General features: G+C 41.0%; 1 protein-coding gene across 1 annotated transcript; it reads right to left on the bottom strand.

Annotated features, from left to right (window-relative positions):
• Positions 1-503: 503 nt before the first annotated feature.
• On the bottom strand, positions 504-25,467 carry LOC130357371 (thread biopolymer filament subunit alpha-like). The gene is made up of 10 exons (XM_056560059.1): positions 24,808-25,467; positions 22,565-22,776; positions 19,350-19,410; positions 17,988-18,083; positions 17,500-17,676; positions 15,334-15,459; positions 15,135-15,248; positions 14,337-14,443; positions 3,066-3,415; positions 504-1,228 (listed from the first exon to the last, which is right to left on the bottom strand). Exons 1-10 carry the CDS (start codon positions 25,465-25,467, stop codon positions 1,206-1,208), a joined length of 1,926 nt encoding a protein of 641 aa, XP_056416034.1. The 3' UTR covers positions 504-1,205.
• Between the last annotated feature and the right edge of the window lie 1,455 nt (positions 25,468-26,922).

The following is a 26,922-nucleotide window of genomic DNA, read 5'->3' as shown; positions in this document are numbered from 1 at the left end:
AATTCAGCACCAATGCATTTTTCCGTCTAAAATAGACTAGAATGCATCATGTTCTAAAAATTCTCTAAAGCAAAAGTCGCAAAAAAGTCGCACATATTTAGACTGCGACTTTCTGTGCGACAAAATTTAGACGGGAAAAACCAGTCTAAATAATTTGATAAATCTCCCCCTATCAGTGGTCTTGTATGTCTTCCATTTTCTAATAATTGCTCCTACAGTTGATTTCTTTATACCAAGCTTCTTGCCTATTGCAGATTCAGTCTTCCCAGCCTGGTGCAGGTCTACAATTTTGTTTCTGGTGTCCTTCGACAGCCCTTTGGTCTTGGCCATAGTGGAGTTTGGAGTGTGACCAGTCTAAATCCTTTGATAAATCTCCCCGTGTGTGTGCATGTCCCTGGTCTGCAGAACACGGCTCAAGAAAGAATTCAAGGGCGGTGATATTTAGCAGTTATTAAAGAAACTCATAACCCACACGTCAATCTTTAAGAAATGCTTTTATTTTGATTTCTTTACATTTTTGAAAACATAAAGCCCTTATTCGCACAGGGATCTGCTAAATGTTCTCTGGATACAAGGACTCTGCGGGAGACTCTATCACGCTCCTTTATGTAAAAACAAAACATGGTGCCTGTACCTGGAAGTTGAAAGTGTAATTCTTGGCAGCACGTCAATCTCCGTCATGACACATACCGCAAGTATATTATTGCACGCTTTCCGCATTACATGCAGTGTGGAGGAGATTTGCCCTTGTCTGTTCAGCAGTCCATAGCTCAGTGATAATTCCCAGATTAGGCTAAATTTCCTGCAGCTCAGTAATTAGAGATTTATGTGGCAAGCGCGGGGTTACATGTATAATTTATCCTTTGGTGGAAAAATGGAACAGGAAAGGAATGGAAAAAAAAAAACTATCAACAAATGTAAAGCCTAAAATCACCATAAGCTTACACAGAAGAAGCATAATACAAAATGGTCAATACGAACAATACAACAAAGTCCCGTGTTAGAAAATCAAAGAGGATCTTAAAGCGATGTCGTCTTCTCTGGAAGCCCGTTAAGTGCAGATATACAGTAACTTTTTATTTTATTTTTATTTTTTTGTATGGAGAAAAATCCAGCTGGGTTTCTATTATCACAGCAAGGTGGTTCAATGGGATTTCTCAGAAATTCGTAATAGAGGCTGTTCTTCAATAACACATTCCTGATCTTCAAAAAGCAGTGGAAGTGGATACTGGAAAAGAAGGCAGGCAATTCATTGGTCAGATGCAGATATAATACAACACTTTCCCTATCATCTCGGACATCATCTACCATTAAAGGAGCTGTCCGGTTTTATGACTGCGTGCTCAAACTGATAGATATATATATATATATTGGGACATTTAGGGAGAATGACGTGTGTTTATGGCATGCTGCCTTGTGCTGAACAAAACCACAGGCAGAGAAGCAGACAGGGAATGAATAACAGGTGCTGCAACTTAAAGTCTGCTGTAAAAATAGATGTTTTACAAGAGCTCTGGATGAGACTACAGAGAGGGAGGACTATGATGAAGAGCTGAGGGAAAGCAATGCATTCTGGGAATTATAGAACTGAGCAGCTGCTCAATCAGGAAGAAGGACAAGAAAGTACAAGACCCCCAGATTGATTTTTGGTTTCAGAACTGGGGCAGACAGTCAAGCCATGCTATATACTTCTGATGTTGGAGTACCCCATAGTGTTTTGCTTCCTCACTATGTTCAATATGTCTTTTTTCACTATGTCCAAAGATGTGACAGCTCTGGAAGACATGATGTTCCTTATGGCAGTTGTCTCTATACTGTGGACCTCCATTGGGTGCAAAACTCCAACAACCAGCATGCCCAGACAGATAACAGCTGTCCGGGCATGCTGGGAGTTGTAGTTTTGCAACACATGAAGGTCCACAGTTTGGAGACGACTGTTCTAAGGGACTAGGATGCTATATGTGGATATACAGTACATGGTGGGGGTGGATATGAATATAGCAAATCAAGGATTCAGGATTAGATTTGTGGTTCCTTCTCCATATGGCTCATTCAGTGTTTGTCATATGTAACTGTATATGGGTCATGGATGTAGCTGTGATCCAGTACGACTCTATAGCAGAGTTATCACAGGTGGTATAAGGCTTGCTGCAATGAGTCAATGCATATTTTGAGTTATATATATATATGTATATATATATGTGTGTGTGTGTGTGTGTGTAAAGTTATGTAAATATACTTCCTTCCTGTATCTTATAAACTACTATATCCTAACTGCATAATGGATAAGTCCCTCAATGCATGAAATTACATTTTGCATCATTACACTAATCCAAACATTTCCAAGTATAAAAAGATTCATTCTGAACTGGAGCAATGGAAGGGATATTGTGATTACAAGCTTACGGTGTGTTATATCTGTAAGGTAAATGTGTAGGTCGGTGTCTTACAGAAAGACTAAAGTCTGTTTATGTTTGCTATATGTAGCCACCATAGTGGTTTTATGGTTGTGGTTGGTATTGCAGCGGATGACTCCGCACAAACATTGGTGGCAAATAGCTAGGATAGTGTTCTTCAACCTCAACAGGCGGTTAGGGATATGCTCTAGGATATGACATTAAAGGTGTACTCCAGGATTGGAAATTTTATCCCCTATCCTAAGGATAGGGGATAAGTGTCAGATTGTGGTGGGACCCCCCATGGTCTCCTTTATGGGACCGCGGCAGTTCGCAGGAAAGGGGCCTGTCAACCACCGGTGGACATGACCCCTCAATACAACTCCATGGGAGAGCCGGAGCACTGCCTTCAGCAATCTCCGTCTCTGCCATAGCACTGTATTGGGGGGGGGGGCGGTGTCGGCCGTCGCTTCGCGCAGTGGTCGACACGCGCTATCTGGTCGGAGAGTCGGGGCCCCGTATGGGAGATTGCAGGGGGTCCCAACGATGACATCCAATTGCAGCAAGTTCTGAATGACGTTGGCACAATATCATGTAAAGACAATACCGTTTTGTCATACAGTTATACAAAAATTCATAAATGTTATTTAAATATATTCTCACACTTACTTGAGCTGGAGTTAAGGCTTCCATACTGTAATCCGCCTCCAAAGCTAGAACCAAATCCATATCCTCCTCCTCCTCCACCGCCAAGGCTCAAGCTGAGACCACTGCCAAGTCCACCACCAAGGCCGCCACCAAGTCCACCACCGAGGCCACCTCCAAGGCCACCGCCCAGGCCTCCTCCAAAGCCACCGCCCAGGCCACCTCCAAGGCCACCGCCAAGGCCACCGCCAAGGCCACCTCCAAAGCCACCTCCATAGCCACCACCCAGTCCAGCTCCTCCACCACCACCTCCGGCAGCTCCTCCTACGGTTGATTTGGTCATGTGAACAGTGATGCCGCTTCCGCTGTTAAGTCTGCAAGACAGAGAAAGAGAAAATTAAATTAATCATCTAATGCCCATATTTCAAGTAATAAAATTCACCAGCCAACAGGGGTTCAACAGCGTGAAGGGGTTTACACATCTTATGAAGTGACTACATTCACTAGGATATGTTATTACATTATGATTGGTGGAGTTCTGACCTTTGGGGCCTGAGGTAATGAGGTGACCTTACCGTAGTGGGATAGTACACACTATTTGGCCAAATGGAATGCTAAGAACCTCTATTTTTTTTTATTTTATTTTTTTTAACGTGTTATATTGCGCATATATCTTAGCGCTAGCAGTGTGCTGCTGTCATTTTCTTGTTCCCTTCAATGATCCTTTGAATGAAGGGGATGTTATATTGGCCTATTGTTGCATCCCCTATGCTGGGGAACGCATTAGGCCAGCTGCAGTTCCCTGCACCACCAGTTGGCTACGAGCCCTACGAGCCCCATTATGCAGGAAAAACTTTAGCAGTGTTAGACTAGCGCTTAGCCCCCTTTATTCTAAGGAATGGTGAGGTTCCCAATGGAAGGATCCCAGTAATATGCTTCAACCATTTGATAGTCCTTAAAGGGGTACTCCGCTACTCAGTGTTTGGAATAAAATGTCCCAAACGCTTAGAGCCGGTGCCGGGAGCTCTTAATGTCACAGCCCCGTCCCCGCATGACGTCACGCCCCGCCCTCTCAATGCAAGTCTATGGGAGGGGGCGTGACGTCATGAGGGTGCAGGGCTATTACGTCACAAGCTCCTGGCGACGGCTCTAAGCATTCGGAACATTTTGTTCCAAATACTGAGCAGCGGAGTACCCCTTTAAGGATGTGGTTTCCAACAATGACCTATAGTGTAAAGGGGGGGTTACTCCAATCAGTGGTGCAAGGGGCAGCCACCCAGCAACAGTGAAGACATATCCTAGTGACATACCAGAGAAGAATCATAGTGATATACCATCACAATAAAATATTTATTCTATAAAGGAATGATCTGGACAAAGCTTATTGATTTTGCCTAGTGCAGGGCTGGGGGGATGGAACTTGATGGGGATTAAAAGAACACCAAAAACTGAACCTTTGTGTCAAGCTCCATCCCCTTGGGCCTTGAACTAGGGTGTTTTGCCTGAAATGTTCCTTTACAGAAAACGGTGTTGAAAAATGAGTTAACGAATATAGAAATTAATAAAAATATTATTTAGATTGCATTGTGCTATGGGAAGGTGGGTGACCCTGGTGGCAATCAGAATTGGTTGACATGCTGACCAACCTTTCCATGCCCAGAGTACCGTAGTTGATGGTCAATATTCATTCTTTTTTTGTTTTTAGAAGTAAGTAGAAACGGAAAGAAAGGGGAGGGGGAAGGAGATCGTTTGTCTTGCTGCTGGAGTCTTTCTTTAAGTAATAAAGTAATGAATGTGTTTGTTCTGGGCTATAAAACAACTGATGTTATTTCTCACAACCTCATTTATCACCACCCCAGAAATCCACAGTAATTAGAGAATCTACCTAATACAGAAAACGGAGACATCTATAACCTTAAAAATAATTGCTGTCCTAGATATCTAAGGACTGGAAGATGAATTGCGAAACTATTTACATTTACAGCACTTTGAGAAGTAAAATGCTTCAAACTGTTTATAATTTTGAAAGTGTACCTGTCATTTGATTTAGATAATACCATTAAAGAGTACTCGTCATGATCTTGTAAAATTTCATAATCCTCCCAGATCACCCCCATCATGATAAGCCACCCCTGCCTTTATTTTTCTTAATTTTTCTTATTTTTTAGTTTTCTACCTTGATATTGCTCTGTATTTTCTGCTCAGTCTCAGTCAGATTCACAGACTGGGAAGGGGCGTTCCCTAGCAGGCGTGACATCATCTGAAGCCATACAGGGGAGAACTTCCTCCCTCACTCTGCCACACACAGCCCAGATCAGTTCAGTGTGTGAGATGAGCTATGATTGGCTAAGGCTGCACCCCCCCCCCCCCCCTCAGCCCTCCAGACTGCATTTACTGATTTTGGACTTACTGGGCCAGGCCAGCAGGAGTCCAAAGTCTGTGCAAGACATAGGGGGGGGGGGGGGAGGGGAATGTGCTCTGGACAAGTAGGGAGACACCTAGTGGCAGCTTTTTTAAACACAATTAAAACATAGAAGACTTCTTTTTTTTTTTTTTTTTTCAAACAAAGTACATTAAAAAGATTAGTTGTGCAACAGCAAATATTATTTTTTCTTTTGCATAATGAGACAAGTAGTCTCAAAAAATTAGTTTTAATGAGAGTGCCCATTTAAATGTATATTTGTAAAATGCATTAGTTAAAAAATGTATATATATTTTTGTCCCTGTGGCTATTGCCCGTGTGCACTGGGCTCTGTGACATGCCCCCAGCCCCCAGCCCTACTTGTCCTGCCCTCACTTTCATGTATTTGGTCTCTTCATAGAGACACATAGACAATAGCTGCAGAGACAGCATTTTTTCCACCGAAAAATATACACATTTTTTTTAACCAATGTATATTATAAATTTATATATAAAGTTGTTCTAAATTGTTAATCTAAATTATATATTAAAAAAAAAAAGTTTTTGCAAACGACAGGTACACTTTAGGGTTGTGTAAAGGGGTCCTCCTACAATCAGTGTTGCAAGGGGCAGCCACCCAGCAACAATCGGAGGCTATCAGGAAAAGATGGGAGTTGTAGTTTTGCAACAGTGCTGGTTTAGTGCTGCCTCCTTTAGCTAAGGAGCTAAGGAACTTACTGCATACAGTTTTAGTATTGAGCTCAATGCATTAACAGTATGCAGTAGCTCCCCTAGTGGCGGCTGCAGGAAACCAGAATGCTATCAATTAAAAATAAGCCTCTATATAGATATAATAAGAAATTAATCTGCACAAAATTTTGGACCTATGAAGACAATGTTTCCCATCCAATGCGCCTCCAGCTGTTGCAAAACTACAACTCCCAGCATGCCCGGACAGCCTTCGGCTGTCCGGGCATGCTGGGAGTTGTAGTTGTGCAACAGCTGGAGGCATACTGGTTTGGAAACACTCTATTAAGATGTATAAAACATCTTTAACCAATGACCTTTTCACAAGTTTTAACAAGTCTATGTATACAGAACATTTTCGGGGGAAAAAAAAAAAAGAAAAAAAAAACTGTAGCAAACTATTGGGTCATCAACTTATAATAATGATTTTCCGAGGCGAGTGACATTAATAATGGCAAGAACTAATGTCTGATATTTGTGGAACAGACTGTGTCTGGATTAAAGTTAATTAAATCTGGCTTATTTTTTTAAGATGTAAAATAGCCTTTGAGGAGTTCACAATAAGAGGTGGCCGAAGATTAATTCGGGTCGCCAAGACCTCTGCTAGCAATTTCGCTGGATTTCAAGAACTCTTAACCTCTCCTGACATTTTTTCTCTCTATCAATCTTAGAAAAAAAAATTTATTTTCCTGTGAGGAATGGCACCTGTGGCTTTCTGTAGGGAGAATTAAAAAAAGCTTTACAGGGTATCTGTCATTTCGGGTAACTTTTTTTTTTTAAGGATAAGCTGCCCTGTGTGTACATGACCATTATATCACTTTTATATGGCATTTTTTCATCAGTTTTCACCTCTGCAGGCTCCATCTCTATTTTTCAGTTGTCCCTTAGCTAGTGGGTGGGGACTAAAGTCTACTGTGTCACCTATACACTGCACACACACAGAAGAGGATCCTACTATGTCTCCTATATCTCCATTCACACCCTAAGAAGCTGCAGCAGCATGGAGGGCTTTATAGAGTAGTCGTGAACATTCTGCAAATCAAGCCCGGGGGTGAGAATTAATACATATAGTTAGTTAGTAAATTCTCTCTGTGTCTCTGCTCTGTGAAGTCACTCCCCCTCCCAGCTCCCGCCTTGTCCCTCTTCTCGCCATAGACTTGTATGGTCAGCATGTTATCTGAACGGTCTGCGTTTCTGCTCTCTGCTTTCTGAATTCACTCTGCCTCCCAACACCAGCTTCGCCCCTCCTCTCTCCATAGACTTGTCTTGTCAGCATGTAACCTGATCAGTCAGTAAACTGCTAGACTGTTCTGTAAGTACAGGACAGAACTTGGAGTTGTTGTTTTTATTTTTTTATTTTTTTTAATGGAGTACCCCTTTAAACCAGTGTTTCCCAACCAGGGTGCCCCCGGCTGTTGCAAGGCTGCCTGGGCATGCTGGGAGTTGTAGTTCCGAAACAGCTGGAGGCACCCTGGTTGGGAAACACTGCCTTAAATTGTCAGCAATGACAGTAAGATCACACCTCATTGACAAGGGGATGGTAATACCCAGTGATACAAGTAAGGACTAGAGATAAGCTCGGGGGGGGGGGGGGGGGGGTTGGGGGGCTCGGAGAGGAAAAGTTGCTGAGTTGCCCATAGCAACCAATCAAATCGCTTCCTTCATTTTTTACAGGCCTTTTCAAAAATGAAAGAAGCGATCTGATTGGTTGCTAAGGGCAACTCGGCAACTTTTCCTCTGGACAGGTTTTGATAAATCTACCGCAAAGGAAAAGTTAACCCGTTGCCCATAGCAACCAATCAGATTGCTTCTTTCATTTTGCAGAGGCCTTGTTAAGAATGAAAGAAGTGAGCTGATTGGTTGCTATGGGCAACTGGGAAACTTTTCCTCTGGACAGGTTTTGATAAATCTCCCCCTATATGTTTAAAAATGTTCTATTTTAAAGGAAATGCACTTTTTATATTGAAGCATCGACTCCCAGAGTTCTCCATAGTCTCGGAGCCTCCAATGGGTTAAAGATAGAAATGTAAATACAGGTCGGAAGATCACTTACACACAGGCAACAAAACAGACGGTAAGTAACCTCTATGTAGGTCAACATGCAGTATATTACAAGTGATTTATTGATCGCAACAAGCAATCCGTTGAAAGCCCTATACCAGTGGTCTTCAACCTGCGGACCTCCAGATGTTGCAAAACTACAACTCCCAGCATGCCCGGACAGCCGTTGGCTGTCCGGGCATGCAGGGAGTTGTAGTTTTGCAACATCTGGAGGTCCGCAGGTTGGAGACCACTGCTCTCTACAAATGTCACCCCCAAGAGCCAGTCAAGACACCAGCGTCTCCTACTCGAGGGCTATTATATGGATTCTGTACGCTGTCTCTTCCCAGGCATATCGGTTACGTAATCCCCGCTCTATTCTTTTATATGATTTTATTTCTTCCAACAAGGGTTTAAGTATATTTATTCCTCCGCTCTGGAAAATACTGCACCGCCAAGAAGATAGCAGTCAGCGCGGGATGGTATAGCCGCACAGGACACAATGCATTACGCTGCTCTGTGCTCTGCTCTATTTCACTAGTAATATTTTACTGGAATACAGCGCGGCTATTTTTAGCAATCCATTAACAAGTGCGCAATGAAGAAAACACATTAAAGCTGGGGTCTTGTTTGATGCGGAAATCTACGCCAATGTTTAGAGGCAACCGCCAGAATATCAAGAGTAAACACAGTCCCTGCAGCCGAGCAGCACAATTCGGGTTGCCACTTTCCTTGCAAAAACAAGAACAAAAAAAACACCGGCCATGCTAATTTGTATAATTAATTATATATATGCGTAACATTACAGGATACACATATGCAGGGGAAATTTTGGCCTATTCTGACCCCTATAACTTTTCTATTTCTCCTTATACGGGCCTGTATGAGGGATCATTTTTTGCACCCCGATCTTTTAACAGTACCATGTTTGTTTTGATGGGACTTTTTGATCGCTTTTTTTTTTTTTTTTTAATTAATTCGGGAGTTGCAGTTGGTTACTAACTACAACTCCCAGCATGCCCTGATACAGCCTGTGGTTCAGCAGCTGCCCCAAACAAAAACTACAACTCCCAGAATGTTGGACTATATAGTAGTATATAGTATAGGTCAGTGTTTACCAACCAGGGGTGCCTCCAGCTGTTGCAAAGCTACAACTCCCAGCATGTTGGACTATATAGTAGTATATAGTATAGGTCAGTGTTTTCCAACCAGGGGTGCCTCCAGCTGTTGCAAAACTACAACTACCAGCATGTTGGACTATATAGTAGTAGTATATAGTATAGGTCAGTGTTTACCAACCAGGGGTGCCTCCAGCTGTTGCAAAGCTACAACTCCCAGCATGTTGGACTATATAGTAGTATATAGTATAGGTCAGTGTTTTACAACCAGGGGTGCCTCCAGCTGTTGCAAAACTACAACTCCCAGCATGTTGGACTATATAGTAGTATATAGTATAGGTCAATGTTTCCCAACCAGGGTGCCTCCAGCTGTTGCAATATTGTGCCTGGGGATGGAATAAAATCTCACCTGGATTCATTTACTCCTGTGTGCTGCCGTCTGTTCCTGTGGATATCTTTGTATGGGGATCTCTAACCAAAACCCAGATGATGGTGTGCACCTACTGATGGTTTTTCATCATTTTTTGGATGTGCTGTTCTTTTCCTTTCATATATATATATATATATATATATATATATATATATATACAGGGAACCATATTTGGATAATACTATTAACCTATTAGTGTTTTGCAATTTTGGCTTCTTTAAAGTGTAATTGTAAAGTTAAATGAAAAGTGATTATAGTGCGGTATTGTGCACCATAACCATTTGTCTATACTACTTTTTCATTTTCAATTCGGCATGTAAAAAATACCTGCATGGAGCAGCCAAGCATTCAATGGAGTACCCTGCTTGCACCCAATGTGAGACCCAGAGCCATGCTATTTTATTGTGCACAGTGCACTATAATCATTTATAATCAGTTACACTTTAATCTCATCTATCACATTACATGGCCAGCATGTTAATCTGCCCCTCACCTTACTTACTTATTATGCTGCATCTCTTTTTATACCGATTGGCTGCTGTGTATAAGCATGAACCCAGCACAAGATCACCCGAAAGTTAATGCATGTAAAGCAGATTTCCAGTTCAGTAAGGATGAATGATTATAAATCCCAAAGCAACTAAATTATCCTTGAGACAAAGAGTATATAGTATATATATATATATATATATATATATATATATATATATATATATATATATATAAATTAGGGCAAATAAGGGTCATTCAGCTGGAACCAATACATACAATAGTTTCCTTTGTTGCGCTGATATCCATTGTAGCTATTTTGCCTTTTTTTATGGTCCCTTTTCCCTTCTGCACCTGCATAGAGTGATTTTTTACTTCTTGGCGGCTGTCTATTAAGTAATATCTGCCGCTCTGCTTTCTGCATTCACAGCATCATTCGGTGGCAGAGAAGGCAAAAAAAGACAAATACACAGCCAAGACCTGACTGTCGATGCAGTTTAAAACATTGCCCCCCGAGTGCGGCCTGACCTCCTGGGCAATATACCTGTCATACTATGACAGACTATGGAGGCCGTAATATAATCAGTCACATTTTGATAACCCAGCTTTTTTTTTTTGGCTCCAGTATATTTTTCACATTCTCTCAATCTCTGCTTATTTTTGCCTGACAAGTCCCTCTCCACTCTAAATTGCTCCGCTAAATAATTTAAAATGGATTATACCAGAATTCTTCAAGACAGTGTCAGGACTGAATAAATTCAGATTTTCAGATGTTCAGATTTTTTTTTCAATATACATTTTTCGACAGTCAGTCTAGAATGGCTGTCCGGGCATGCTGGGAATTGTAGTTTTACAACAGCTGGAGGTCCAAAGTTTGGAGACCACTGTTCTAGAAATGACTACACAGGGCGATGTGCAAATACCATATGTCAAAACCCGGGGTCAGCAAAGGAATTTGCTCTTTTGTTGACTGATCTCTCAGCCTATACCTTGGGGCAATTATTGATCAATTTGCACTGTGTAATAGGCCGAGTGATCAGCTGACTGACATTGTGTAATAGGCCGAGTGATCAGCCGACTGACATTGTGTAATATGCCCAGTGATCAGCCGACTGACATTGTGTAATAGGCCGAGTGATCAGCTGACTGACATTGTGTAATAGGCCGAGTGATCAGCCGACTGACATTGTGTAATAGGCCGAGTGATCAGCTGACTGACATTGTGTAATAGGCCGAGTGATCAGCCGACTGACATTGTGTAATAGGCCCAGTGATCAGCCGACTGACATTGTGTAATAGGCCCAGTGATCAGCTGATTGACATTGTGTAATAGGCCGAGTGATCAGCCGACTGACATTGTGTAATAGGCCCAGTGATCAGCCGACTGACATTGTGTAATAGGCCCAGTGATCAGCTGATTGACATTGTGTAATAGGCCGAGTGATCAGCCGACTGACATTGTGTAATAGGCCCAGTGATCAGCCGACTGACATTGTGTAATAGGCCGAGTGATCAGCCGACTGACATTGTGTAATAGGCCGAGTGATCAGCCAACTGACATTGTGTAATAGGCCGAGTGATCAGCTGATTGACATTGTGTAATAGGCCCAGTGATCAGCCGACTGACACTGTGTAATAGGCCGAGTGATCAGCCAACTGACATTGTGTAATAGGCCGAGTGATCAGCTGATTGACATTGTGTAATAGGCCCAGTGATCAGCCGACTGACACTGTGTAATAGGCCGAGTGATCAGCCGACTGACATTGTGTAATAGGCCGAGTGATCAGCCGACTGACATTGTGTAATAGGCCGAGTGATCAGCTGATTGACATTGTGTAATAGGCCGAGTGATCAGCCGACTGACATTGTGTAATAGGCCGAGTGATCAGCTGACTGACATTGTGTAATAGGCCCAGTGATCAGCCGATTTGCCCTGTGTAGTAGGCCCAGTGATCAGCTGATCAGCACTGTGTAATACACTGTGGTACTGGTATAGTAATACAGTTCATTCCAGATATTTACAGTATTTTTAAGCTTAAGGGCTAATATTTATGATAAACATCTCACAAGGTGTTCCCGGTGATCAGCTGTGATCAGTGGGGGACAAACAGGAAGTTTTCAATTTTACTACAGTGCCCCTACAGGCAAAAATAAACATTACACTGTTATAATTCAAATTAAGGGTATGTTCACACTATAAAATCTCTGAGTCAAAGATCCTGCCTGACCAGCTGCAGCCAAAATCCTTTAGCACTAGGACCTGGTGGACCTGCCCAACACCATTGACAGCAATGGAAACCCGTGCATAATTCCACTAGGGGAATACCTCTATAAAAACACAACAACTTACTAGAGGGGTTGAGATGAATGGATGAAACTAGGCCCCACAATGTCCTGAGTAATGTAGTTTGAGATGCCATAATGTGGGGGACAAAGCCACTCCAATGAGCCAACCTATAGGACCCTTACCATTCCCAAGCGCTGGGATGTGGCCCCTTGTTTGTGTATCCATGTAATCATATTACACTGAAGTCTATAGGGCTATAGGAACATCTGAGTTTGGCCATGTTTTATTTTGCAATGCTTCAAACTAGGAATGCAGGGACTGTGTATTAAAATAGCCAAATGTGAAATATACATAGTGATTTTTCTACCCTCAGGCTGATATTTTACTGCTGTTTTGTCAGTAGAGTTAAACAATCAGCGTTAAATCTCATCCGGTTCTGGCTGTCCTAAATTTCCGTATCTGTCCGGCTCTGATGAATTCGTCCCATTCTTACTGTATGTTCCGGGGCTGTATGAGCCGCGCTCTCTAATTTACAGTCGGCTACACTCCGTTACTCAGCACAACCAGCTATCCATCAGCCGGGTTCATGGAAACAGCTGTTCACAGTAAGGAGAATAGCAGGTCAGGCGAGGCAGTAGATTCTCAATGAAAACAGCAAAGACTGCAACGTATTCCAGGCTGCAGGCCATAGAACGCCATTTTAATACCTCTGCACTTTTAGCTAAGATAAAATGAACAATAAACAGCCAACAACTCATATGACTGTGAGGAGATATAATATAACTTGACATATGCTCAATAAAGAAGCAATCTATGCAATGGCAGATTATGAATCTATGTACAGCATTGAAATACTTACCTAAATTTTAATTCCAAAGATATTTTAAAGGGGTACTCCACTGGAAAACATTTTTTTTTCTTAAATCAACTGGCGCCACAAAGTTAAATAGATTTGTAAATGACTTCTATTAAAAAATCTTAATCCTTCCAGTACTTATCAGCTGCTGTTATGATCCACAGGAAGTTCTTTCTTTTTAAATTCCTTTCTGCCTTACCACAATGCTCTCTTCTGACACCTCTGTCAATTTTAGGAACTGTCCAGAGTAGGAGCAAATCCCCATAGAAAACCTCTCCTGCTCTGGACAGTTCCTAAAATGTGTCAGCAGAGAGCACTGTGGTCAGACAGAAAATAAATTCAAAAAGAAAAGAACTTCATGTGGAGCATAAGAGCAGCTGATAAGTACTGAAAGGATTAAGATTTTTTTTTTTAAATTGAAGTAATTTACAAATCTGTTTCACTTTCCGGCACCAGTTCATTTAAAAAAAAAAATGTTTTCTAGCAGAGTACGTCAGTTATGTACATAGAAGAAATGGGCCATATAGAAAATATCAAAATGGGCCTCCCATTATGGTGTCTAATTTTGCCCCCCAAGGCAGTTAGCTCTAGAATTTATTCCCTATTGTTTTCCATGACCCATTGGACAATACCCTCTTCCATTAATCTGCTGATCATGCAGTTCCCTGGAAGAGTTCTGTACAATTTCTTAGCAATACAAAAAGGAATGGGACCAACAAGGACGGGACTCAATGCCACGATGGTATATACGGCCTTGTTATAAGTCCTTCCCCATGTTGCAATAAGCTGATTCCACAGTTGCCCAAAAACTTCTCTTAGTATACACGCCACATGATACATACATGATAGTTCCATGAGAAACAATAATATTTGGACTCTTTGTCATACTCCCATAACCTTTCCTGAACTATTTGATGATTTCTTACCTTAATTCTTCACTGTCCATCAGTTTCTTGTAGGCTGTAATTTCTACATCCAATCCCATCTTCACGGCCAGCAGATCCTGGTATTCTTGGCCATAGTGAGCAATTTGCTATGAAGTAATAACAAGAACTTGATTACCATAAAGCTGAATGTACAGTTGATTTTGGATGACATTACAAGGATTTATCGCTACTCTTTAGCTAAATTTCAAGGAACTGTGGACAGAATTTTTTTTTCTTTTCGAATATCATCTATTTTTGACTTTTTGTTGGTATAAATGTAATTGAACTTATTTATTTATTTATTTTAAATTAAAGTTATAGTAAGAATAACTGTATTTAATATCCAATAGTTTGGGATAGCTGCTGGCTCAGGAGTACTCCAATATGGTCTGAAACATAAAGGGTTCCACAGGTTGTCCAGTGTTTGGTTGTAATGCTAGTATATGTTCCTGCATATTTTTGGATATTCTCTAGGTTGCAAAGGCTTTAAAGGGTTACTCCACTTGCCCTTGTTTGGAACTTAATGTTCCAAAGGTGGTTTTTGAGCTGCGGGGATCGGGCACGCCCCTCGTGATGTCACGACCATGCCCCCTCAATGCAAGTCTATGGGAGGGGGCGTGACGCCCCCTCCCATAGAATTGCATTTAGGGGGCTTGGCAGTGACATCACGAGAGGCGTGGTCAATCCCCACAGCTCAAAAACAGCCTTCAGAATATTTAGTTCCGAACTCTGACCAGTGGAGTACCCCTTTAAGAGGTTTCCTACCAAGGATCTGCCTATGGAACTTGTGAACCTTACCTTTCTAATGTCATCTAGTTGAGTTTTAAGAGCTACGGACTGCTCTTGGTAGGTGTCAACCTCGCTGGTAGAGCTGCTCTCGGATTCTGTGATGGAAGACTCCAGCTGAATGTTCTGTAAACCAAGACAAGAGTCACTGACACCCTGTAATGCACCTGAACAATTGGACATTAACCTTATAGACCTTTGAAGAACCTACCACAGACTTAACCCTCTCAATCTCGCGTTGAACGGCGTCAACCTGGAGTTTGACCGTCCTATATTCTTCCTTGAATGCTGTAAGTGCTTGTACGGTTGGCTGTGTAGAACCTGATACCAAGAAGATCTGTAAGACAATTAAAACATTATGTAATAAAAAATAAAATAATAAACATCAGAACTAGAGCAATCATATCAACGCGGGCAATACAGGGCAATACATTCTGTTTTAAGAAGTCGATTCTATACTGAGTTGCTAAAACTATCCCAGTCCTAAAGGTGTTGTCCAGACTAAAACCACATTTCACTAGACCCTTTTTGTGAGTTCTGAAAGTAGTCTTCTTCTTTTCAGCTTTTTCCTCTTTTGGCCAAAGTAGGGACAGGATATAATGACCGTCTTATGCTCTGGAGAACTTGACATTACACAGATAACCCATTGATTTAACTAAGCACTGTGTAATGCCTAATTTCCCCTGTGGCGGCGCTGCAGAAAAATTAAACACTTACTGCCAGGATTTCCAAGCAATTAGATAATTACTGAAGGTGCCAGCATAGTGACTCTTTGTGATCCTTCTAATTACTTTTAAAATATTCCTGTGTGTAACATGCACATAGGGCATCGAAATGTCTTAATAAATGACCTGGTTGTCCATCAAAATGTGCATGTGTACAGCTAGGACTAGAGTTGAGCAAGCGTTTTGAAACTTTCTGAAAGTGTTCGGCAGTAAAATTGTCAAGTTGAGCTGCTACGCAGCACAACTTAACTCTATTGTCACAGTAAACAGTGAATCTGCTGGTTTACTGTAACACTCTTCTGGTCTGAGCACCATGCACCAGCCCAGCAAGGCGTAGGGATGACCTCAAGAGTGGGGCGAAACTACAAAAGAAGTGGCCCGAATCATCAATGAGATGGAAGTATCACTCCCTTGACTGTTTATATTATACAGCCATATAAATGACTGTATAATGTATGCAAACCTCCCCATGAGTTAACTAGTACTGCTCAGCAGCACTAGTTAACTCCTCCCTTGCTGGGCTGAGCTGTTTTCCTGGCACATATCAGCCTCAACAATGGCAGGTTTGCATTGGTCAAATCTGGGAATGTTCAAAAATTCTGCGATCCCCCCTGAATTGTAGTGTAAGGCTTTGGGATACGTAGTCAGAGTTAAAGCTGGCTACAAACATGCCGCTCTTCCTTAGCTTAGTGACTTTCTGAATTAGCTGAATCAGTATTGTAAACATGACCGATTGTTGCCAGACGATTATGGGCCTTCACTTGATCAATCTCCATCATTGGCATCCCTACCATAGAGGCTGATCACATAACTACTATTGGTATCTTTATGAGTGTGGGGGGAGGGGTGGCACAGAACTGCTTCCTATTAAACAGTCATAGACTTTGCCTACAGCAACCACTAGACGTATCTCATTGCATACAGATTGTTACGGCTCTGACTGAGTTCAATAGTAGGCTTCAAGAACTCCGCATTTTATCACTTATCTCCATGACTGCGTGAAGCGGGGGGAGCTGTCTGTCTCATGCTGTTTCTTTCCCTTATTCCCATGGTTGAATTGAACTTCTTGCTTAGGGCTTCCAGTCTATAGAGACACTAATATGTAAGTAAGCAAGGAAACAAGGAAATGGGAGATGTGGATTGGATTGCCCCTGAGGTCAAAGACAAGGCCCTTCTGTCCTAGAATGGAAAGGTGCAATGGCATTAAAAAAAAGGACCAGTAGGGAATGACATTTTGTTTTTTCCAAAAGGATCTAGTGGAGCCTTCATGATTGTTTGTTCTTGGGCTCAAGTCTGGCAGGAGCACATGGGAATGGAGTTCCAGCACTTTTTCTACAGGAGAAACACTGTTCCTATTAGCAGGAGTCCTGCAGGGCCAGCCCTTGAGTGAAAATCTTGGGTGAGTTCCCGATTTTTTTTTCCAGGACTTGACCCCTGTGCTTAGTAGTTTCTAACTCACAACTAAAACTAGAAGATCAGACAACCTTGTATACAACTCAAAAACAATAGATTGAGTCACGTATGCTTATTGACTTGGAATACTGTAGAATTTAGTGGTATATCTTGTAACTCTGATGTACGGTTTCGCTCAATGCATTTACTGTATATAAGGGATACAATGTCATGTAGGTCATAAATACTGATACAATTACCTTGTTCTCGGCTGCTGCGAATGCCTCCTGTTTGGTCCTGGCAACAAGTAATTCATACTGCGATTTCATTTCAGAAATGGCCGATGACAGGTCCACAGCTTGGGCGTAGTTGTCGAATGAGATGGAGATGGCTGCCTTTGTGCCGCTGGTGATGATGGTCTGGACTTCTCTGACTTTCTGCAATTTGGAAACATGGAAGTAATAGACATTATGAATTACATCAGGAACACGCAGAACATCTATCTGACAGGGTGATCATATCTATTAAAGAAAACCTATTGTGCTGCCTGATGAAAATGAATGTGTGTTCTTTTAAAGCAGTGGTGTCCAAACTATGATCCTAAAGCCATTGCAACACTACAACTTCCAGCAGTTGACAGCTGTCCGGGCATGCTGGGAGTTGTAGTTTTGCAACAGCTTGAGAGCCATAGTTTAGAGACCACAATATTCTTACAGAGTATACTATACTTCATGTATCCATTACTTACAGCATCATAGAGCTGTTTGGAAAGAGCGATCTGATCCTCAATTCCAGTTAGTTTGGTCTGTAAGTCAAAGATTGTCAGGTACAAGTGATCGACATCCTGGAAGGGAGAGAAAAAAATACATGAGCTTACAAAGAAGCAAGTTATAATACTATAACTATATATAGATATGACATGATAGAAAGAAAGATAGATATCCAAGTAGAAAGGACCGCAGCACACAAGGTTCCATCCAAATAAATGTTTATGGCATCCTCAGTATAAAAAAGTGCAACGTTTCTGCGGTCTCTCACCGCCTTTATCAAGCGGCTGTGAGAGACAGGAGAAGTGTCGCACTTTGTTTTGCTGAGGATGCCATAAACTCACTTTATTTGGATGGAACCTTGTGTGCTGCGGTCCTTTCTACTTGGCTTGACGTCTTGGTATCCCTGACCAGGAGCCATATGACGGCATGCAACCTAGATACTAAAAAACATTGGATTGGTTGTGCTGTTCTTCTGGACTAGATAGAACGATAGATATGACATGATAGATATATAGATAGATGGAAAAAGATGGTAGATAAGTAGATAGATAGATATAGATGTGAGATAAATAAATATAGAAATAAATAGATATAAGATCAATAGATGGATAATATAAATGATATATAGATATAAAAGATATATAGATAGATAATAGATAGATAGATAGATAGATAGATAGAAAGGTAGATGAGTAGATAGATACGAGATAGATATGAAATAGATAGATATGAGATGGATAGATATATAGATAGATATGAGGTAGATAGATAGATATCAGGTAGATAGATAGATATGAGATAGATATATAGATAGATATAAGGTAGATAGATAGATATGAGATGGATAGATATATAGATAGATATGAGGTAGATAGATAGATAGATATCAGGTAGATAGATAGATATGAGACAGATAGATAGATAGATAGATAGATAGATAGATAGATAGATAGATAGATATGAGATAGATAGATGTGAGATAGATAGATATGAGCTAAATAAATAGATAGATAGATAGATAGATAGATATGAGATAGATAGATAGATATATAGATAGATATGATATAGATAGATATGAGAGATCGATAGATATGAAATAGATAGATAGATAGATATGGGATAGATAGATAGATAGATATGAGATAGATAGATAGATATGAGATAGATAGATAGATAGATATGATATAGATATGAGAGATATATACATATGAGATAGATAGATATGAGATAGATAGATAGATATGGGATAGATAGATAGATATGAGATAGATAGAAAGATAGATATGAGATAGATAGATAGATAGATAGTGTAGATAGGAGATAATGTAGATAGATCTTACCTCTTTGAGTGTGGTCCATTCAGCCTCCAGGCCCTTGGTGCTTGAGCTGTCCTCATCAAATCTACAATCCACAATGATTATTCAGCTTAGTTTATTGAAGCAGAAACAGAACTAAACAGAATATATCACTGATATCACTGAATCCCATTCAAGTCCAATTTGATGAATTGTGGAGAAAACGGTTTCAATTACTTTTATATTCACTTTGGACAATCCCTTTTAATAAGATCCTGATACTAATCACAGCTATAATCTATGTGTCTGTCAGGCCCTGCAGGTCATGTGATGGATCAGGCACCAGTTATATGATAAGAACAAAGCCTAAGTGTTCCATTTCCCTGCAGCGCCACCACAGGAGATTTGAAGCATTACATAATGTACATAGTAAACCCTACAGATCGAGAAGTGTTCTTACTACAGTACTTGCTCTCTACCGTGTGGCTGCTTTCCATCTGCTCTTTGGCTATTAGAAGAGGGTCTTTAACTTGAGGACCCTTCTATTTAAGCTTAAACATTTTAAAAGGTTTCATCAAGGCAGACAAATACTGCAAGCTGCATTTCTGGCTTTCTATTAAGTTCAATTTCATTCCATATGGTCAGATATCAGCTATAAATTGCAACCAGCTGTCAAAACTCAACATACAATAAAAATGTTGTAACACTCTGCAGCAATTGATACGTGTGATGTACAATATATGTGTTGTGTGTGTATGATGTACAGTATGTGTGTCATGTGTGTGATGTACAGTATATGTGTCATGTGTGTGTGATGTACAGTATATGTGTTGTGTGTGTGATGTACAGTATATGTGTCATGTGTGTGATGTACAGTATATGTGTCATGTGTATGATGTACAGTATATGTGTTGTGTGTATGATGTACAGTATATGTGTTGTGTGTGTATGATGTACAGTATATGTGTTGTGTGTGTGATGTACAGTATATGTGTCATGTTAGTGTGATGTACAGTATATGTGTTGTGTGTGTGATGTACAGTATATGTGTTGTGTGTGTGATGTACAGTATATGTGTTGTCTGTGTGTGATGTACAGTATATGTGTTGTGTGTGTATGATGTACAGTATATGTGTCATGTTAGTGTGATGTACAGTATATGTGTTGTGTGTGTGATGTACAGTATATGTGTCATGTTAGTGTGATGTACAGTATATGTGTTGTGTGTATGATGTACAGTATATGTGTTGTGTGTATGATGTACAGTATATGTGTCATGTTAGTGTGATGTACAGTATATGTGTTGTGTGTGTGATGTACAGTATATGTGTTGTGTGTGTGATGTACAGTATATGTGTTGTGTGTGTGATGTACAGTATATGTGTTGTGTGTGTGATGTACAGTATATGTGTTGTGTGTGTGATGTACAGTATATGTGTTGTCTGTGTGTGATGTACAGTATATGTGTTGTGTGTGTATGATGTACAGTAAATGTGTCATGTTAGTGTGATGTACAGTATATGTGTTGTGTGTGTGATGTACAGTATATGTGTTGTGTGTGTGATGTACAGTATATGTGTTGTGTGTGTGATGTACAGTATATGTGTCATGTTAGTGTGATGTACAGTATATGTGTTGTGTGTGTGATGTACAGTATATGTGTTGTGTGTGTGATGTACAGTATATGTGTCATGTGTGTGATGTACAGTATATGTGTTGTGTGTGTGATGTACAGTATATGTGTCATGTTAGTGTGATGTACAGTATATGTGTTGTGTGTGTGATGTACAGTATATGTGTTGTGTGTGTGATGTACAGTATATGTGTCATGTGTGTGATGTACAGTATATGTGTTGTGTGTGTGATGTACAGTATATGTGTTGTGTGTGTATGATGTACAGTATATGTGTTGTGTGTGTGATGTACAGTATATGTGTCATGTGTGTGTGATGTACAGTATATGTGTTGTGTGTGTGATGTACAGTATATGTGTCATGTGTGTGTGATGTACAGTATATGTGTTGTGTGTGTGATGTACAGTATATGTGCTGTGTGTGTGATGTACAGTATATGTGTTGTGTGTGTGATGTACAGTATATGTGTCATGTGTGTGATGTACAGTATATGTGTCATGTGTGTGTGATGTACAGTATATGTGTCATGTGTGTGATGTACAGTATATGTGTCATGTGTGTGTGATGTACAGTATATGTGTTGTGTGTGTGTGATGTACAGTATATGTGTCATGTGTGTGTGTGATGTACAGTACAGTATATGTGCCATGTGTGTGTGTGTGATGTACAGTACAGTATATGTGTTGTGTGTGTGATGTACAGTATATGTGTCATGTGTGTGTAATGTACAGTATATATGTGTAATGTATGTATGTGTGTCTGGATGTGTGTAATGCGAAGTGTGTGGTAGTGAGATGTGTGTCTGTATGTGTAATATGTGTGTGTGAGATGTATTTGTGTGCGATGTGTGTTATGTATGTGTGTGTGAGTGATGTATGTGTGATGTGTGTTATGTATGTGTTTGAGTGATGTATGTGTGTCATGTGTGATGTGTGTTATGTATGTGTGTGTGAGTGATGTATGTGTGATGTGTGTGTTATGTATGTATGTATGTATGTGAGTGATATATGTGTGTGATGTGTGATGTGTGTGTTATGTATGTGTGTGAGTGATGTATGTGTGTCATGTGTGATGTGTGTTATGTATGTGTGTGTGAGTGATGTATGTGTGATGTGTGTATTATGTATGTATGTATGTATGTGAGTGATATATGTGTGTGATGTGTGATGTGTGTGTTATGTATGTGTGTGAGTGATGTATGTGTGTCATGTGTGATGTGTGTGTTATGTATGTGTGTGTGAGTGAAGTATGTGTGTCATGTGTGATGTGTGTTATGTATGTGTGTATGAGTGATGTATGTGTGAATTGTGTGTTATGTATGTGTATGTGAGTGATATATGTGTGTTATGTGTGATGTGTGTGTGTTATGTATGTGTATGTGAGTGATATATGTGTGTGATGTGTGATGTGTGTGTTATGTATGTGTATGTGAGTGATGTATGTGTGTCATGTGTGATGTGTGTGTTATGTATGTGTGTGAGTGATGTATGTGTGTGATGTGTGATGTGTGTGTGTGTTATGTATGTGTATGTGAGTGATATATGTGTGTCATGTGTGATGTGTGCTTAGTTTTGGCATTACTAGCGCCCCGCTATGTTAGTGATGTACACTTTCATGCTCACTCACTTGGATTGGATTTCTTCAATCACTGACTTGTAGTGATCAATTTCTGCCAAAAGTGCTGTCTTGGTTTGGGTTAAGGTTTCAACCTGGGCTTTGTAGCCGGCCACAGCAGTAGTTGCGACCACTCCGGCGTTGGCTGGACCACTGGGGTCACTTCTGTTGTAGAGATTGATCTGGGCTTTCAGAATGGTGTTCTGTTGTTCCAGACTGCGGACCTAAAAACAAGAATAAATATTGTGGCTTTCATATACATATAGTGCAGTGGTTAGTGTCATCGGGTGGCGGTAGCAGGTTCCCTAATAAGTTTTACTATATCTGGCATTACAGCACTGCCACATTCAAATCAACTGTAATACCAGACACAGCCCAAAGGCAAGAGTGTATACTAATCCTATAAAACCCTACACCACCTTAGAAAGTATAACATGATCTACTCTAATGAATCGGCTGATAAATGACAACCAGTGCCAGATGAATTGTTTCTCCATAATAGTTCCAGGTACTATGGGGTCTTTACTGCACAGTTGATGCCATCAAACCCCTTTATGCTATGCTGGAGGTCGTATCACAAACAAGATGAATATTTGAGGAGCTCATCTCCAGTCTCCTGATGGTGATCCAGGACATGAGCGCACCCTCTTGTAGGGAGGGAGCAGCCGACAGGTTTCTTTTAGGAAAGAGCAACAAGGCTTAAAGGGGTACTCCGCATTTTGTTCCAAACACTTGGAGTGGGCGGCAGGGGTCATGATGTCAAGGCCGCGGCCCCTCGTGATGTCACACCACGCAACGCTCCCTCAATGCAAGTCTAAGGGAGGGCCACCACGCCCCCTCCCATAGACTTGGATTAAGGGGGCATGGTGTGATGTCACGAGGGGGCGTGACCGTGATGTCGCGATCGCCACCGCCCCTGCACCCAGCGTTCTAAACAAACGCCAGGTGCTGCAACAAGATCACAGGGGTCCCACAGCTGGGACCCCGCAATCAGACATCTTATCCCCTATCCTTTGGAGAGGGGATAAGATGTCTAGGGGCAGAGTACCCCTTTAACCCACTACTTTTCTTTGTCTGGTCATCCACACACCTAACAGACCTAGAGTGACAATTAGTAATGGCAGCAACAGTAGTGCCCATAATGGGTCATCCCCAAGTTTACGCAGAAGCTGTTGCAGCATGTACCTGGTTATTATCAAGTTAAAGGGTCATTGCAGTGAATGTACCCAAGTATTATTGACTCAGTTTATTTATTTGTCAACATATAAGTCATTGCAACTACATATGGCATAATAATACTTATTATAAAATACAATGAAGTCAATGGCAAAGCAGATGTTAATTATTTCTAAGCAGAGAATTCAAGAGGAATTACTCGAGTAAATTCCTCTTGAATTACTCAGTGTGAACGCACCCTTAAAGTGAATGGCTACCTTTTAGTATCATGTCATTTTTTACATATCATGTGTTGCTCAGCTCGTATTATGTCAGAATTGTTTTCAAAGCCATATGTTTTACAACTCCAGACATGCTAAAATATACAAATCTACATTTTTGAAGCCACCACTGGGGGGAGCTTGAGAGCTTGCTGCATACTGCTTATACACTGAACTCAATAATAAAACTGTATGCAGTAAAATCCTAAGATCCCCCTTTGGTGATTGCATGCAGAAAGCATGCTATCATTTTACTCTATCTATCCGTGGGCCTTCGTAGCTAAAGATCAATACTCCAACTGCTGGAGATATATGGACAAATTTTTCTGCATATATAATAATTTAGTTAAAAAAATAATAAAATAAAAAATAGAAGAGTATGACTATGAGGGCATTATTAGTTATGCAACCAATGTACAATTGTATGGTCACATGTAAATATGTAAGTACACATGTAGATCAGTGTCAGATGTTTACAGAGGTAGGTACAAGAATGCATGGTCCAAACTATGGTCAGATGTAGGTACAAGAATGCATAGTCAGGTGTAGGTACAAGAAAGCATAGTCAGGTGTAGGTACAAGAATGCATGGTCCAAACTATTATTCATCATCAGAGGTAAGAACAAGAATACATGGTCAGAGCTAGGTACAAGAAATCATAGTCAGATATAGGTACAATAACACATTGTCTGAGGTAGGTACAAAAATACATGGTCAGATGCATTACAAGAATGCACAGTCATAGGAAAGTACAAGAATGCATGACATGGGGTAGTTACACTAAATAGATCAGTAATTGACATTATCCTATTAAATTACCTTGTCAATGAAGCTTGCAAACTTGTTGTTGAGGCCCTGGAGTTCCTCTCTCTCTTTCATGCGGGTGATTTGAACAGTGTCCACAGAGGGGAGGGATGGGTCAATAGATGGGATGTCGGGACCACCTGGACCACCTCCTAGTCCCCCTGGTCCTCCAAATCCTCCCAGTCCCCCTGGTCCTCCAAATCCTCCTGGTCCCCCAAATCCTGGCCTGCCACCAGCAAACAGCAGGGATGGACCTCCACCATAGCTGCCTACCTTGAAACCTCTAACTCCTATGCGACCCTTAAGTACACCCAAGGCTCCTCCAGCTCTACCTCCTGCACCAATGCCACCTCCTAGCCCAAACCCTGCTCCTGCACCAAACCCACCTCTCAGACCAGCACCACCACCCAGACCACCTCTAAATCCAAAGCCTGCTCCACCTGCTCCTGCTCCTAGCCCGACAGCTCTGGAGAGTCCAACTCCTCCAAAGCCTCCTCCAAAGCCTCCTCCAAATCCTCCTCCATATCCTCCTCCAAAGCCTCCTCCATATCCTCCTCCAATTCCTCCTCCAACTCTACCACTGCTCCTGGCTGAAGCAAAAAGCCTGTTGCCTCCATAGGATGCGCCATAGCGCACAGCAGAGCTGCTGACTTTAACCTGCTTTTCCACAGTCATCCTGAGATGTATCCAAGTCTGAGACCTCCAGAACACAGCAGTCTGGGGACCTGGGAGAAGTTATATACTCCTGCCTGGTGTCCACAGGAGACGCACAAACTCTGCTTCCTATTGGATGAGGCCCCTTTTAACAAGACTCATCAAAATTCTGCTATCAAACTTGTAGTTCCCCTGGGGGGGGGGGGGGGGATAAGATGAAGCTCAGGACAAGGGCGAGCAAGCGCTGAAAGAATTGAGAAAATGTCAGTGTAAACTGTAAATGTGAGCTGAGTGCCACAGGCTAGCGTTGTCTGCACTCTGCTCCCAGGCTGGGGGTTGTTGGGACTTGTCATTTTAATATTCAGAAGATCATCATTTTTGGTGGGATGTTCCTGAAGATTTTAGCCATGACATGTCCTGTATATTCTGTATACACAGAGTGTGAGGAGCTCCTGTCAGGAAGCATAGTGCCACGTAGCTGCTTGTGATGCTATTACTAGATAGCCAGGGTCCAACAGTGCAGGACATACACATATTTATATCCTTTACATAACATCATTGTATATCTAATGTAAACCTGTAATGACTGATAACAGAGAATAGTAGATGTCTTCAATGGCAGAGACCTGTATAGAAGGCAGGACTCAGGTAAAGAGGGCTCGGTCCCAATACTGCAGCAAGAATTATAGTTACTTTGTGTTCTTGGTGGGTAATAGTCACATGAGTAGCAAATGTACTGTACAGTAAAAGATAGATGATAGATAGATATAAGATAGATATGAGATAGATTTGAGATAGATAGATAGATAGATATGAGATAGATAGATAGATATGAGATAGATATAAGATAGATAGATATGAGATATATTTGAGATAGATAGATAGATATGAGATAGATAGATATGAGATAGATATAAGATAGATAGATATGAGATAGATAGATACAGTGCATAAGGAAAGTATTCATCCCCCTTGAACTTTTCGACCTTTTGCCACATTTCAGGCTTCAAACATAAAGATATAAAACTGTAATTTTTTGTGAAGAATCAACAACAAGTGGGACACAATCATGAAGTGGAACGAAATTTATTGGATATTTTAAACTTTTTTAACAAATAAAAAACTGAAAAATTGGGCGTGTAAAATTATTCAGCCCCCTTAAGTTAATACTTTGTAGCACCATCTTTTGCTGCCATTACAGCTGTAAGTCGCTTTGGGTATGTCTCTATCAGTTTTGCACATCGAGAGACTGACATTTTTGCCCATTCCTCCTTGCAAAACAGCTGGAGCTCAGTGAGGTTGGATGGAGAGCGTTTGTGAACAGCAGTTTTCATTTCTTTCCACAGATTCTCTATTGGATTCAGGTCTGGACTTTGACTTGGCCATTCTAACACCTGGATATGTTTATTTGTGAACCATTCCATTGTAGATTTTGCTTTATGTTTTGGATCATTGTCTTGTTGGAAGACAAATCTC

Source organism: Hyla sarda, chromosome 2 (genome assembly GCF_029499605.1).
Source record: "Hyla sarda isolate aHylSar1 chromosome 2, aHylSar1.hap1, whole genome shotgun sequence".
In the NCBI taxonomy this organism is placed as follows: domain Eukaryota; kingdom Metazoa; phylum Chordata; class Amphibia; order Anura; family Hylidae; genus Hyla; species Hyla sarda.
This window is presented reverse-complemented; position numbering and strand designations above follow the sequence as displayed.

Coding starts and splice junctions, on each gene's coding strand:
- LOC130357371 (XM_056560059.1), bottom strand. CDS start 25,467: ATGACTGTGGAAAAGCAGGTTAAAGTCAGCAGCTCTGCTGTGCGCTAT. Junction 18,084..19,349: donor AATGGACCACACTCAAAGAG/GTAAGATCTATC, acceptor TCTCCCTTCCAG/GATGTCGATCACTTGTACCT. Junction 1,229..3,065: donor AAGCCTTAACTCCAGCTCAA/GTAAGTGTGAGA, acceptor CTTCTTTTCCAG/TATCCACTTCCACTGCTTTT.